The 12,578-nt window shown below is 43.9% G+C and overlaps 1 protein-coding gene across 1 annotated transcript; it reads right to left on the bottom strand.

Moving 5' to 3' along the window:
* Positions 1-6,767: 6,767 nt before the first annotated feature.
* On the bottom strand, positions 6,768-11,935 carry LOC146753415 (obscurin-like protein 1). The gene is made up of 3 exons (XM_085529356.1): positions 10,708-11,935; positions 10,042-10,308; positions 6,768-6,781 (listed from the first exon to the last, which is right to left on the bottom strand). The coding sequence occupies exons 1-3, from the start codon at positions 10,931-10,933 to the stop codon at positions 6,768-6,770; spliced, it is 507 nt and encodes a 168-aa protein (XP_085385482.1). The 5' UTR covers positions 10,934-11,935.
* Between the last annotated feature and the right edge of the window lie 643 nt (positions 11,936-12,578).

The raw sequence follows: 12,578 nt of genomic DNA, 5'->3' as shown, positions 1-12,578 counted from the left end.
TCACAGGCAATTCTGAGAAGGAGAAAGAAGGATGTGGATTTAGTTGGGAATGAGGTCTCTAGGAGCATCTGGCATAAGGAATAATGAAAGGCAGTGCCTACTCTCCATACTTACTAGAACATGTCATTAACAACAAAAAAACCTATTGTTTCGAGCACATTATCATTACTTGTGCTAGGGACAATCATGTTACAACAATCCTCTTGATATTTCAGGGATACTCTGGTGGCAATGGCCCAGTGCATAACATTCCTTGCAGCTGGAAGGAAAGCTGGTTCTGCTGTTCAAGTCATCTGGGACAGGAGCAGATAATCACACCTTGCACCAACCAATACCTGTCACAGTGAGCATCCCCGATGAATTCATGCCTTCTGCTTTAAAGGAAATGAGTCCTGCATCTTCAAGGGTCACAGAAGAAAGTGTCAAGGAATGTTTCTTCCCCTGGACACCCATCGTGATATTTGGTGCAGGCTTCAGCCGCACGCCGTCCTTCTGCCAAGTCCCTTCCACATCCTCATGGGACACCTCCACCAAAAAGGTGACAGTTCCCTTCTCAGGGAATTCCAGGGGCTGCAGATCTTTCACCAGCTTCACCTGCCGCACTGAAAGACAATGGGGAGAAGTTGGAGATCTCACACCAGCAGCTGAGAAATAGAATCATCAAAGGAATCAGAGAAAGGTTTAGGTTGGAAGGGACCTTTGAGATCATCCAGTTCCAACCCCCCTGCTGTAGGCAGGGATGCTTCCCTCTACACCAGATTGCACAAAGCCCCATCCAGCCTGACCTTGAGTGCTTGAATAGCATCAGGACTTCCAAAACAAGTTACTTCCCTCTTCCTCTCCCAGGTACAGTATCTGCCAATTAAGCAACAGCCTTTGCAAAGAAGAAATCTTGTTCATAACCAGGTCCATGGGTGCTCTTAAATGGATCCTTCCAGATGGAAAAAACATTTCAGGTGGCCTCCTAGATTTTACCCCTTTTTGTGTTGCACGCAAGACTGAAAAAAAAAAAAATTACTTTTGCAAAGTTCTTCTTCTCATAAGCAAACAAACATTTGGGGAATGGCAGAACCAGGTAAAATTTTCCTTCACGGCAAGAAAGTATAAATTTCACTCTCATGTTCTCGGTGTGGTTTCTGCTACAATTATTTGGACTAATTAAGCTTTTCCCTGATGAAAGCCTAGAAGTATATCACAAGAAGGACCAACTTACCCATGACCTTTTATTTGTCTTACTCAAGCATCTCCTCCTGACCAGAACTGACAATAAAATATTCAGCCAGACTACAGGTTTGAGCAGCTGAGTTGTTTCTAGGATCTCCTGCAATCTCAAGCGTGGAACACACACTTGTCTTTTGAATAAGTGTCTTTTCTAGTGCAGTAAAACAACAGGTTCTCACATGGCTATTCCTCATTTACCTTGCTCTGAAATCATTCTCAAACCATACACAGTGAGGGTGGGCTGGGGTTGGACTCAGCTATCTCAGTGGTCTTTTCCAGCCTTGGGTCCAACTTGCAAGAGGGAATGAAGCAGCAAACTGCCCAGCACTGAGCTGCATTCTTCTGACATGTGGTATCAATGAACTGCTGTATTTCCCTATCTTCTCTGGAGCTATTATTCATCTAACCTAACTGAAACAGTAAGCCTGAACCTAGATATAAATCAGGATCATAGTCACCTGTGGTTCCTTATATATTCAGAAAGACACTCTAGAGAGTAATTCAGTGCATCTAGAAATTAAAGTAGTCTCTGAAGGTCTTTGTATTTTCCAATGTCTGTTGGCTGCAGAAGGATGTGAAGTGATGCACATGGCACAACGATCAGCACTGACAATCAGCTGCAAGTTAATATCTGCGGGTTGTTTGGTTTGTTTGCTTGTCTATTTTATTTCCTACAACCATTCAGTTTGGAGAAAACATGAGCAACTGCCAATACAAGTGATAAGTGCACATTTTGGGACACAGAAGCAGAATTTTGTGACAACTCTCAGCCCAGAATATGTTGATGAAGAACATGTGCTAACAGTGCATGCCAGTGATTTGACAAACCCTGCTCTGTATGACACAGTTCATCTTCAATTTTTGGTATCTTTGATTCCCAGTTGGCTCTTAAGAAAAAAAAAAAAATCCACCCAAACAACCTAGTCCTCATCTCATCCTTCCCATCCAGCTGCTGCCTCACAGAAGGGGTAAAATAAAAACTCTCTTGGACTAGCAGAGAGATTTGCAACGGAGTAACATAAGTAAGGATGGGAGACTGAAGATGTTGGGGAAGACATCCAGGCTTTAGCTACAGGGCATGCATGCAGAATCACAATACAAAGGCCAGACAGAGACATCAGAGCTTCGTCAGAATTAATGGGGTTGTTTCTACATGCCCACCCTATCTGCCAGTGTAAACCGTTCCAGTGAAAAAAAGGAAAGCTACATATAGGTGGGGAGAATTGTTGGTGAAATTATTTGTGATATTTTTGCTAAGAATATGCCCAAAATCCTGGAGCAAGACTTCAAGTTAAGCAACTCAGTCTGTGTAAGTAGACTTACAGAAGGGAACCATAAAGCTTATGGAAGGGAACTGTCAAGCTAATCCACAGCTAAAACAGAGTAGAGATGAATTGCAGGAGCTTGTTTACTTTGCACAAGTGTGAGCTTTAACCACTGCTGAGCTCCTAGTACAAAAGTCTGAACCAATGCAACAAACCAACCCGTCCATGTTGTACGAAGGAATGTACTGACACCACCAGAACACAAAATTCTATGGCTAAAAATACCCGCAAAAATCATCCAGCCCTTCTCCATTGCTCCAGGACATGCTCAGCTCTTTGTGCCCCACATATTTCACTAACCTTTTCTGAAACCCACAGTGAAGGCTTCAAAGCCCCTCCAAATGACTTATCCAGTCATCCAACCATTAAAAAGATTTTTTGTTGTAGAACTTGCATCTTTGTCATTGCAATTTAGGTCTATTATTTCTGCACAGAGAACAGATTGTTTGCTTCCACTTTCTAAGAGCCTTTCATGTACTAAAAACCTGCAATCGTGTTATGTTTGAGCACCTTCAAAGAGCCAACAGAGTCAATGATTTTATTGGAAGCTTCAGATTTTATGACTCACAGTACGTGATCACCATAACTCACACTCACATCTCCTGCCTGTAGGGGAGATCCTCCTTGCATCTACAAAGATGCAAGAAGAAAAGAGGCAAAGAAGGGGTAAAAAAATTCCCATCTTACATTTGGGATGCTTAATTCCAGCCTTGAAGGCTGATTTGCCCATGTAACTGCTGTGCTCTTCAGAAGCAGTTGTTCCACAGTTATTTAGAGAGAAAGAAGTTTTGTACTTGGTTGTTAACACAGAGAACAGCATAAACACACAAATGAACTCAGCTTTGCAGTGTTGTAATGGCTGATGAGGGAAGCCAAGGATCCTTCCACACTGTCAGCCTTCATTTCCAGAGACATACCTTTGGGGGTGATGGTAATGCTGCTCTTGTCATCTCTGGACTCACAGAAGTACTCTTCCTCATCCTCAGCCCGGATCCCTGTTATTGTCAGGGTTCTTCTGACCCCTTCCTCATCAATCTGGAAACGTTTGCTGGGTTTGATCTCAACTGCATTCCTGCTCCACACCACCTTCCCTTTGGCAAGGCTCACTTCCTGCTCCTCTAAGCCACATAAACAGCTGCTTAGTGCTCCCAAAGCGAATGCTCACCAGTTGTTTCCAACTTGAAGGTCATCTTCTGGCCAGCAGCCTCGCAGATGTATTCTCCAGCATCTTTCTTCTCCAGCTGCTCCACAACCAGACATCGTGTTTTGCCCACAGATTCCATTCTGAACTTTCTGGAGGAGGCAAGCAGTCTTCCATCCTTGTACCATTTTACTTCGGTTGGATCCTGTGCTACTTCACAGCTCAGGGAGGCACTTGCTGCCAGGGCAGCACTCACCTCTTTCTGCACCTTCTCCTGCTTTATAAACACATGTTTTGGCTCTGAGGGAAGAAAAGAAAAAGTATTGACTGAGGGACTGAAATGAGACCATCTTGCAGGTTTGTATGTACAGCTTGGAACAGGTTTAGGTTACCACTTGTGCCCAAACTAATAGCCTTCACTAGAGAATATCAGCTCTTCTGTTGAAACAAAGTGTCAAATCTAGGCAAGAAAGAACCCAGGAACTGAAGGAACCAAGAGGGTCCTTGAACACCAGTCCCATGGTTGCAAGTCACTATGCAAACATATTGAACCCAAAAGAACATCTGTCCTGCAGGCAACCAAATCAGAGTTCCTTTAACTTAAGACCCACTGTGAAACATCAAAACACATAAACGTGTGATAGTCAAACCACTGGCTGCCTTTTCATGACCCAGAACAGTACTCCTGGCTTCCTGAACAGACTCCTCATGGCCTCTACCATTGCCACAACTGTGACTGTCAAAGGCACAAAGGAAATATGCTCACCAACGCAGTCCTTTGTTCTTTGTGTGTGATTTGCAGATATCTATTTTACTTTGAGCTCTGGGAATAGTCAGCTCTGCCAGGTCTCTTACTGTGAGTAGCAGACTCACCTATCCAGATGCAGCCTCCAACATAAAGGCATAGTAAAAAGGCAGTGTCCTACTAGGAGAAGTTCCTGCTTCTCCTGCCATGAAAGGCTGCACGTACAACATGCACTCCAGCCTCACTGCACATACTTATCTTAGTCAAATGTTTCGGTGAACAAGAATTACAGTTTGGGATCTCAGGCACAGGAGAGATTTGAATAATATCTTGAATATTGCTTCCATTGTACATATATCAGTAATTATTATTCTACAGACAGACTGAAACAGGTCTTTGTGCCATACTAAAACCAAATACTTTCTACAAACCCAGGCAATCAAGTATAGGGAAAAATCCTCAGCACAGACTACTGCAACTGGATCACTGTATAATAGAAACTAGATTTTACTTTACTGTTCTCTGCTGTATTTCAGACAACACCTGTCTTACCTGTGACATGAATCTTGAAGGTGAGTTTCTGGCCAGCAGCCTCGCAGCTGTACTCCCCTGCACCTTTCTTCTCCACCTGGCTCACCACCAGCCGACGCTGTTTGCCCTCTGACTCCACCCTGAACTTCTTGCTCCAGGTGATCAGTTTCCCCTCCTTGTCCCACTTCACCTCCATCTTCTCCTGGGCCACCTCGCAGCTCAGCGTGGCATTTTCTGTTGGTGCAGCCTTCATCTCCTTTTGTATCTTGTCCTTGTTTGTAAACACGTCTTCTTTCTCTGCAGGGACATCACAAGAGTCACACAGTTTTGCTGTAGTCTGCTGCAGAGCTTACTCCAGTTGCCCGTTTTCATTATACTTGCACTTCACAGGGAGCATCGTGATGCCTCACTAAGACAGGAAAATACTTTCCCCTCTATTTTGCCTTGGGAAATGATAGACATATCATTTCATGTCATATCATATCATATCACATCATATCATATCATATCATATCATATCATATCATATCACATCATATCACAAAGCTAAACATTTCCCTATCTGATAGCAGATTTGGACATGAGATTAAGAACACCTGCATGCACTGCTGAACCTCCTATCTTATCTTTTTTTCTTCTGATGTCTCTCTACATTTCCAGTAAATCAGAAGGGAACGGCCCTCTAGAACAGGTTGCCCAAGGAAACTGTGGATGCTCCATCCCTGCAGGCATTCAAGGACAGGCTGGATGTGGTTCTGGGCAGCCTGGGCTGCTGGTTGGCAACCCTGCACATAGAAAGAAGGGGGTTGGAACTGGATGAGCACTGTGGGCCTTTGCAACCCAGGCCATTTATTAGTCTGATTATTGGCATTTTCCACCTCATTGTGTCATTCAAATTTTGTAACCAGATCTCTTCAAACACCTCCCCTTTTCTCACTCCTTGCATGCTAAGATTCCAAGCATTTTCTCACCTCTGACTTTCACTTGGAATGTTGCTTTGTCATCTTTTGTTTCACAGCTCTAGCTCCCTTGGTCTTTCAGGGTCACATTTTTGACCATGAGCTTGCGGTGCGTCCCCTGGGAGATGATGGTTGTCCTCTGGTCCTGCTTCACCTCTGTTTGACCTTTCTTCCATACAACAGCTCCGCTTGCAGCTGACACCTCACACACCAGCTCCAGGTCTTCAGAAAGACTGACTGATATTTCTGGAGTTGTTTTGGGCTTGTTGACAAAATTAATGGCTTCATCTGAAGAAAAAAAGAGAAAGTGGTTTACATCCTGACTCAGGCTTCTTCAGCACAGCATTAAGATACAGTTAGAACTGATTGTAATGTCTCTGCTCATTACATTTGGGTGATGGAGTTTCACCTCTGGAGGTACTCACATACAAACGTGTGCTTGATTCTCCTGTGTAAGGAAAGAGTAAGGTCTATGCAGACAGTTCTTATTTCTTTTAATCTATTCTGTATTCTGCACGTGTTCTTCTGAAGCTAAAATGAAGGCAGCTAAGTAACGTGTTTGCAATACATGAACAAACCTATTCAACACCTTGTCTCTAAGCTAACAAGCAGCGTTTGATGAGCACATCAGTATTTCATGCCCTTCATTCCATCCAGACACAACCTGCCTGAGGAGCAAGCTGATGGCTGTCAGCTACAGGCAGACCCAGCTTAGTATTGCAGTTCTTACAGCAACAACTGTTGCTTTCAGTCACTGAATATACCAAGGCCAATTGCTATGCCAGGCACATTTATGGCATCAGTGAACAAATAATGCGTTAAAAATTGCAATAGACAGGAGCCATCTATTCTTTTACAACTAGGTGAACAAAGAAGAACAGTCCCTCTAGAGTCAAGCTGTTTAGAACTAATAGCATCAATCAACATCACATAGATAGATTACTTCCCTGCCCTAAGACCATCTTGTGACCATTTGGTGCTCCTAATTAAGCCCTCTTGATGGCTTTTTTGTCTGAGCCATGTGACATTTTGTGATAGGAGTTACTGCTAGTGTTCCCTTCACCCTACACCAAAGTAGGAGGTATCCATTCTCAGGGAATCATGCAGGCTTCCTCTGTATTTGATGCTCAGAGACAGCCCCAGAACTTTTTAAATCTTAGCTTAGCTCTCATCCAATAATGTTCATCATACAGTGCAACTTGTCCTTTGGGGATGCCTTTGTTCTGCATCAGCCAGTTCCAACGGAGTCTTCTCGGCTTGTTTTAGATCAGTTTTTTAACAGATAAAGAAAGGGTCTTTGAATTACAAAGTGAAATTGCAGAATGCATGATTCTCAACCAAACAGAACGGGAGGTGGGATGCAGGGTGAATACATGAGCCAACCCCACCTGCAAGCAATCCTTCAGTACCTTAGGAATCTCTAGCCATCCCAAATCCAGTGTTGTGTTTGATCTATCATCTCTGCTGAGTTTTTAGCCTGCTGATGGTGAGCATCATGATGGTGATGGGTGAGTAGTCGGACTAGAGGGTCTTATTCAACCTTAAGGATCCTGTGATCAGAGGAACGTGAATGTGCTGTTAAAGGTCACAAGAGCTGCACTGCAGCATGAGCATACACAGCGAAAGGCTTTCAGTAGAACTTCAGTCAAAAAATGAGGACTGGGTTATGGAAAATAGGCTCAAGATATAAACCAGAAAACAGATCGTAACGTCAGGTTCTGTGAATGTAGCCAGCTGAATTTTACAGATATTGAATTTCAATGAAAATTTCTTGTGTTATTTTACCCTCCAGCTCCACCCTGAACAGGAACATGTCAGTGACAAGCATTACTCCTCCAGGCTTGACCTGACAGTGCTTTACTTGCACTATGAGCTAATAGCTGTGCTTACAGCACCTCAGGGAGACACCTCAGAGATCACAACGTCCTTCAGGTACAGCAGGAGACACTCAACTCTCCAAATGTGGAGTTTAATTTGTCAAAAGAGGAAACAGGATTCCCATGCTAAGAACCTAGGAACATTTCAGTCATAGGTTTAAAGATGATGTAAGTGCTGAGGCAATTCATGAACTAGAAGAATGAAGCCCAGATGTCAGGGCTCAAGTCGTGACTCCAGTTGTCTCTTTGTTTATGAAGTTTGCCAGTGCTGAAACAAAATATGGGCACACAAAATATGTACGATGGTAAAGAACTGCAGGGACATTGCTGACCATGAGGCATTCATTTATCATAAGGCCAAACATACACGTTTAATCCTTGTTCTAATTGCTAGATTCTAATTCAGAAGCTGGCAAATTGGCAGCTTTTATAAACCACGTACCAGATTACCTTATCTCCACAAGTTGAAAGACATACACTGTACAGGGGACAGAGCCAAAGGAAGAAGCCCAGGGCTTAAAGAAAATGTCTAAACTCGGAAAACTGAGGAAAGAATTGGAACAAGCAAACTAGAAGGAAATAAATGGAGGGTGTTCTATTACTGCATTGTAACCCCCTGGAAAACAAATCGAGCCTAAAAGATGGAGACAACACTTAGGACTGAAAAGAAAAACAGAATTCCTTTATGGAAGTTAATTGGAGCGCAAAAGTTAGATGATGAAACTGGCCTCTATTAACACACAGTGGAATAATTGTAGTCACCTCACCACTGCTGGATGTGAGCCCAGCCACACAAAAGCAGCTGCTGGTTTTCACTGCAGATACTGCAGGAAGGAGGAACAGCCTCCGGACTGGACCAGCTGAGCGTGGCCCTACCAGGATTTGCTCCAAAGGTCTTATTACCAGTAGTGCTTCCTGCTGAAATACATGGGGGTCCTCCTTTGATTCCAACCCCAACCCACCCCACCATGCCCCCTGATAACATCCATCAGAGCCACATCTCCACAGTTCCTGAATACCTCCAGGGATCCCACCACCTCCCTGGGTAGCCTGTGCCAGTTAATTCTGAGGGCAGACCTGCCAGTATGAAATATTATGCTAACGTGACAAAGAGGGAGAAGAAAAGCAAAATTAAGACTAGCTGTCAAGCCTTGGCAGGAAGTTCTGCTCTCCATAAGTTTAGTCCCGTTATTCAATTCTGTTTGGAGCTGTCTCCATGCCTCTCTGGAGTTTGTTCTTTGAGAAGAAGCAATTAAGTAAGCTCTCCAATGCCAAAGTGCATACACTACTCTAGGGCTTTGTTGTTTCTCCATGGATCAACAAGGGTGACAAACCAGCAGAATATGAAGAAGAGCCTCAATCATACTCCGTGTAAAAAAGAACAAGGCAATTGTTGCTGGGAAGAAGGTGCATTTGCATTTGTGTCTTCTGCAGAGGGTACTGCAGAAATGGAAAGTCTTCCACTGGAGCAAACAAAGGGCTCTCATTTATTGCAATCAAGGCCCAGCGTGTGGATCTCAGAGATCAGACCTAAACCCTGCAGCAAAACAGAGACCTGCGTGGGAAAGTTCAGTTTCTCCCTACATCTGTGTAAGAAAAAGCCCACCATGGAATGACAGCTAAGTAAACATCCCTGTGACTCGTCACAGGTCTCTTCTACATGTCAGTGCTGAGCAATTCAAGATATTTAATTTGGTCTTCTTGCCAGATTTACTAAGTAAAAATCAACCAAACATCTCCTTCTACTGATTAAGAATGCTCTAAACATGCTTCTGCAGAGGTTTCCACCCAGTGACAAACAGCTCCTCCCATCACGAATGTTTATTTGTTATATTTGGTCATGCAACGCTGATTGATATTATTGGAATGATTGCTTCCCTACTTCTAAACTATTCCAGTGCAATCAGAAAGGCTGTCTGAACCTGGAGCTGAAAGTACTGCTCTATGGTGATGCAGTGGTAAACCTGGTGACTGAATGCACTGGCCAATAGCTGTGAACTGCAGACATTCATCAGCTGGCATGAAGCAATCTGGTTCAGATACCAAGCAGCTGGGTAGATTGGCTTACCCTACACTCTGTGCTATCATGTTTAGGTCATTACCAGGACTCACGTCAGTCCATGGGATGCAATTTCAGGTATTTGGTACAGTCAGTGAATGCCTGCAGCCCCAGTTCTAATCAGCAGATCACAGCAACTATGCCTTGACTGGAAGAGGAAAGGAGAAGGATCAAAGCAAATACCTCTCACTTTCATCTTGGTGCTGACATCAACATTTTTGGCAACAAATTTCACTTCTGCTCCATCATCGTTCTTGGTGACGTTCTTTATCATTAGGCTGTGAGTAGTTTGGGTTCTCTTGATGATGCAGGTCTCGCTTTCCTGTAAGACTTTACCATTGATGTACCAAGTGCCGCAACACGTTGTTGTAAGGTCAATAGTAAACATGGCATTCCTTCCAGGTACAGCTTCACCAGTTGTTAGTGGGGATTTCACAGCCAGGACTGGTTCTGAGGAAGAACAACATGGATGTCTTAATGCTCTTTAGATGCAAGTCTGGGATCTCATTTAGAGATGGAAGATTACATCATAGGTACATTTCTACTTCACCCTTTGCATGAGTGCTGGAAGAAGCACTTCTATGCTTCAAATCTGTTACAGAAAGTTCTGCCTCTTGCACATATGAGATATCAAAAGATAATAATATTCATGTCTCTGTCACAGAAACATAACTTGTATCACTTTAGTGGTAGCTGGAGGTTGATAGGAGATAGGAGAACTAGGAATAAGGGAAAGCCTTTGGTGTGTTAATGCACTACTATCCTTCAAGTCAAAGAAAACAACTTTAGGGAACCAACACAGCTGCTCAGCTCACACTGACCCATTTCCATTGGGGTTTTTGTGCTTACCAAGGTGCACGCTCCCTGGGAATTCCAGAGACGGGCTCTGTCCATGCGCATTGACTGCAGACACTCGGAACTGATCATCAGCCTCTTCAGACAGATTGCTCACCATGAACTCTGGGACGGGGACATGAGACTCGTGGCACCTCACCCAGGTGAAGCCAGTTAGTTTCTTGCGTTCCACAATGTAGCCATCGATTGGAATGGGGGTTGCATCTTCGGAGGGGACCATGCCAGCGTCACTGAGGTTTCTGTTTTATTTTTCACCACGGGGTCAGCTGGGGGCTGGGTGGGAGGTTTTCTGGGAGCTGAACAGAAATAAATACAGAAATATTAGCATAAGGTCATGTAGGCTGGAAAAGACCTTCAAGATCAGCAGACTCAACTTTCAGCATGACCTACTGAGTCCCACCATTAACTACTGTGGTACCTGAGGACATACATGACAAGCTTATTCCTGCAGGTATTTGCATAGTGAATATATTCACCCTCTGGTTGCTATGGAACATTTTAGAGGTTAAATTCCCATCAGACTTTTTCACTGTGTGCAGCCACTGATACAGGCAGGAGGCTGGGAATTACCTGATGGGCTCTAGTTACAGACTACTGACACAGTAAAGGACTGATTTCATTTCATTTTGGCCATCAGAAGGTATGGTGTCTGGTTTAAGTCACCCAATTATAATTTAAGACTCCAATTATAATCATATGGAGAACAGCGCATTTAGGAGAACTCATCTCAATAAACCTGAATGAAATCACAGAATCATAGGATCACGGGAGGGCTTGGGTTGGAAGAAACCTTCAAGATCATCCAGTTCTAAACACCCTGCCATGGGCTGGCTGCCCACTAACCAGCTCAGGCTGCCCATCACCCATCCAACCTCGCCTTCAACACCAAGGACAGGCATCCACAGCTTCTCTGGGCAGCCTGAAATGGAAGCAATGAGCCACACGTTGAAGACACTGAAATATTCATTACTGTAGAGAGAGCCAAATACTCCATACATATTGCCTGCCTGGTCAATTGCATTAAAATGCCAACAACAGACTCATCCAGCTCATTGAAAATGGTGTGAACATGGCGTACAGGATTCTTCCAGCAGCTAGTTAGATCTGCAAAGAGCAAAGACAGGAAATCTCAATGCCATACAATTTTCCTGACCCATCCTGACACATAACTGCTTTGATGTGCACTGTTACCAGCCTGTCAGTTGCTGTTAGTCAGTGCTGGATGCCAATGGTCCCACTAACATAGCATGAAGCCAAAAGCTAGACGCTGGAATCAGATCTCCTGACCTTACCATCAGAAATTGAGATGTCATATTTTGCTCAGAGGTGCCTGCTTGTAGGAGGGTCAGCTACCGAGCTTTTTCTGCTCCAGGAACCAGCTCGAGCTTCAGAATTTAAACAGCAGTCAGAAATTAAACTGAGCTTTGTCACCTCCATCAAATAGAAGGAGTGGTTGGGTGGTACAGCTTTCCAAATCACTTAGAAACTGTCACAACAATCAGATGCCTACCTTTTCTTTTTGAACTTGTTAATACATAGAGCTTAATAGCATCAGAATGCCCCAAGCACTTCAGATAACATGACAGCTATAAACCCTTCTTTAAGGATTCCTTAGAGTAACTGTAATTCAGTGGTGCTGGTGGGAGAAGGGAAGTCGTGATCTTCCCAGATGGTGAATAGAGTTGATGTTCACATGCAGACTGGTGCTGCAGCACAGCCAGAAACCACTCATTTGGGAAACACAGCACCAAGAAAATAACAGGAATAGCTTCATAAAATCAGGCAGCTTCACCCAAATTTCCGTCTGATCATCACAGTGGCCCTCCTTTGGACCCACCCCAACAGCTCCACATCCTTCCCAGGCC

This window comes from Coturnix japonica, chromosome Z, assembly GCF_054131305.1.
Source record: "Coturnix japonica strain WE chromosome Z, WE-NBRP24, whole genome shotgun sequence".
Classification (NCBI taxonomy): Eukaryota; Metazoa; Chordata; class Aves; order Galliformes; family Phasianidae; genus Coturnix; species Coturnix japonica.
This window is presented reverse-complemented; position numbering and strand designations above follow the sequence as displayed.

Coding starts and splice junctions, on each gene's coding strand:
- LOC146753415 (XM_085529356.1), bottom strand. CDS start 10,933: ATGGTCCCCTCCGAAGATGCAACCCCCATTCCAATCGATGGCTACATT. Junction 10,309..10,707: donor CCCAGGGAGCGTGCACCTTG/GTAAGCACAAAA, acceptor GTTCTTCCTCAG/AACCAGTCCTGGCTGTGAAA.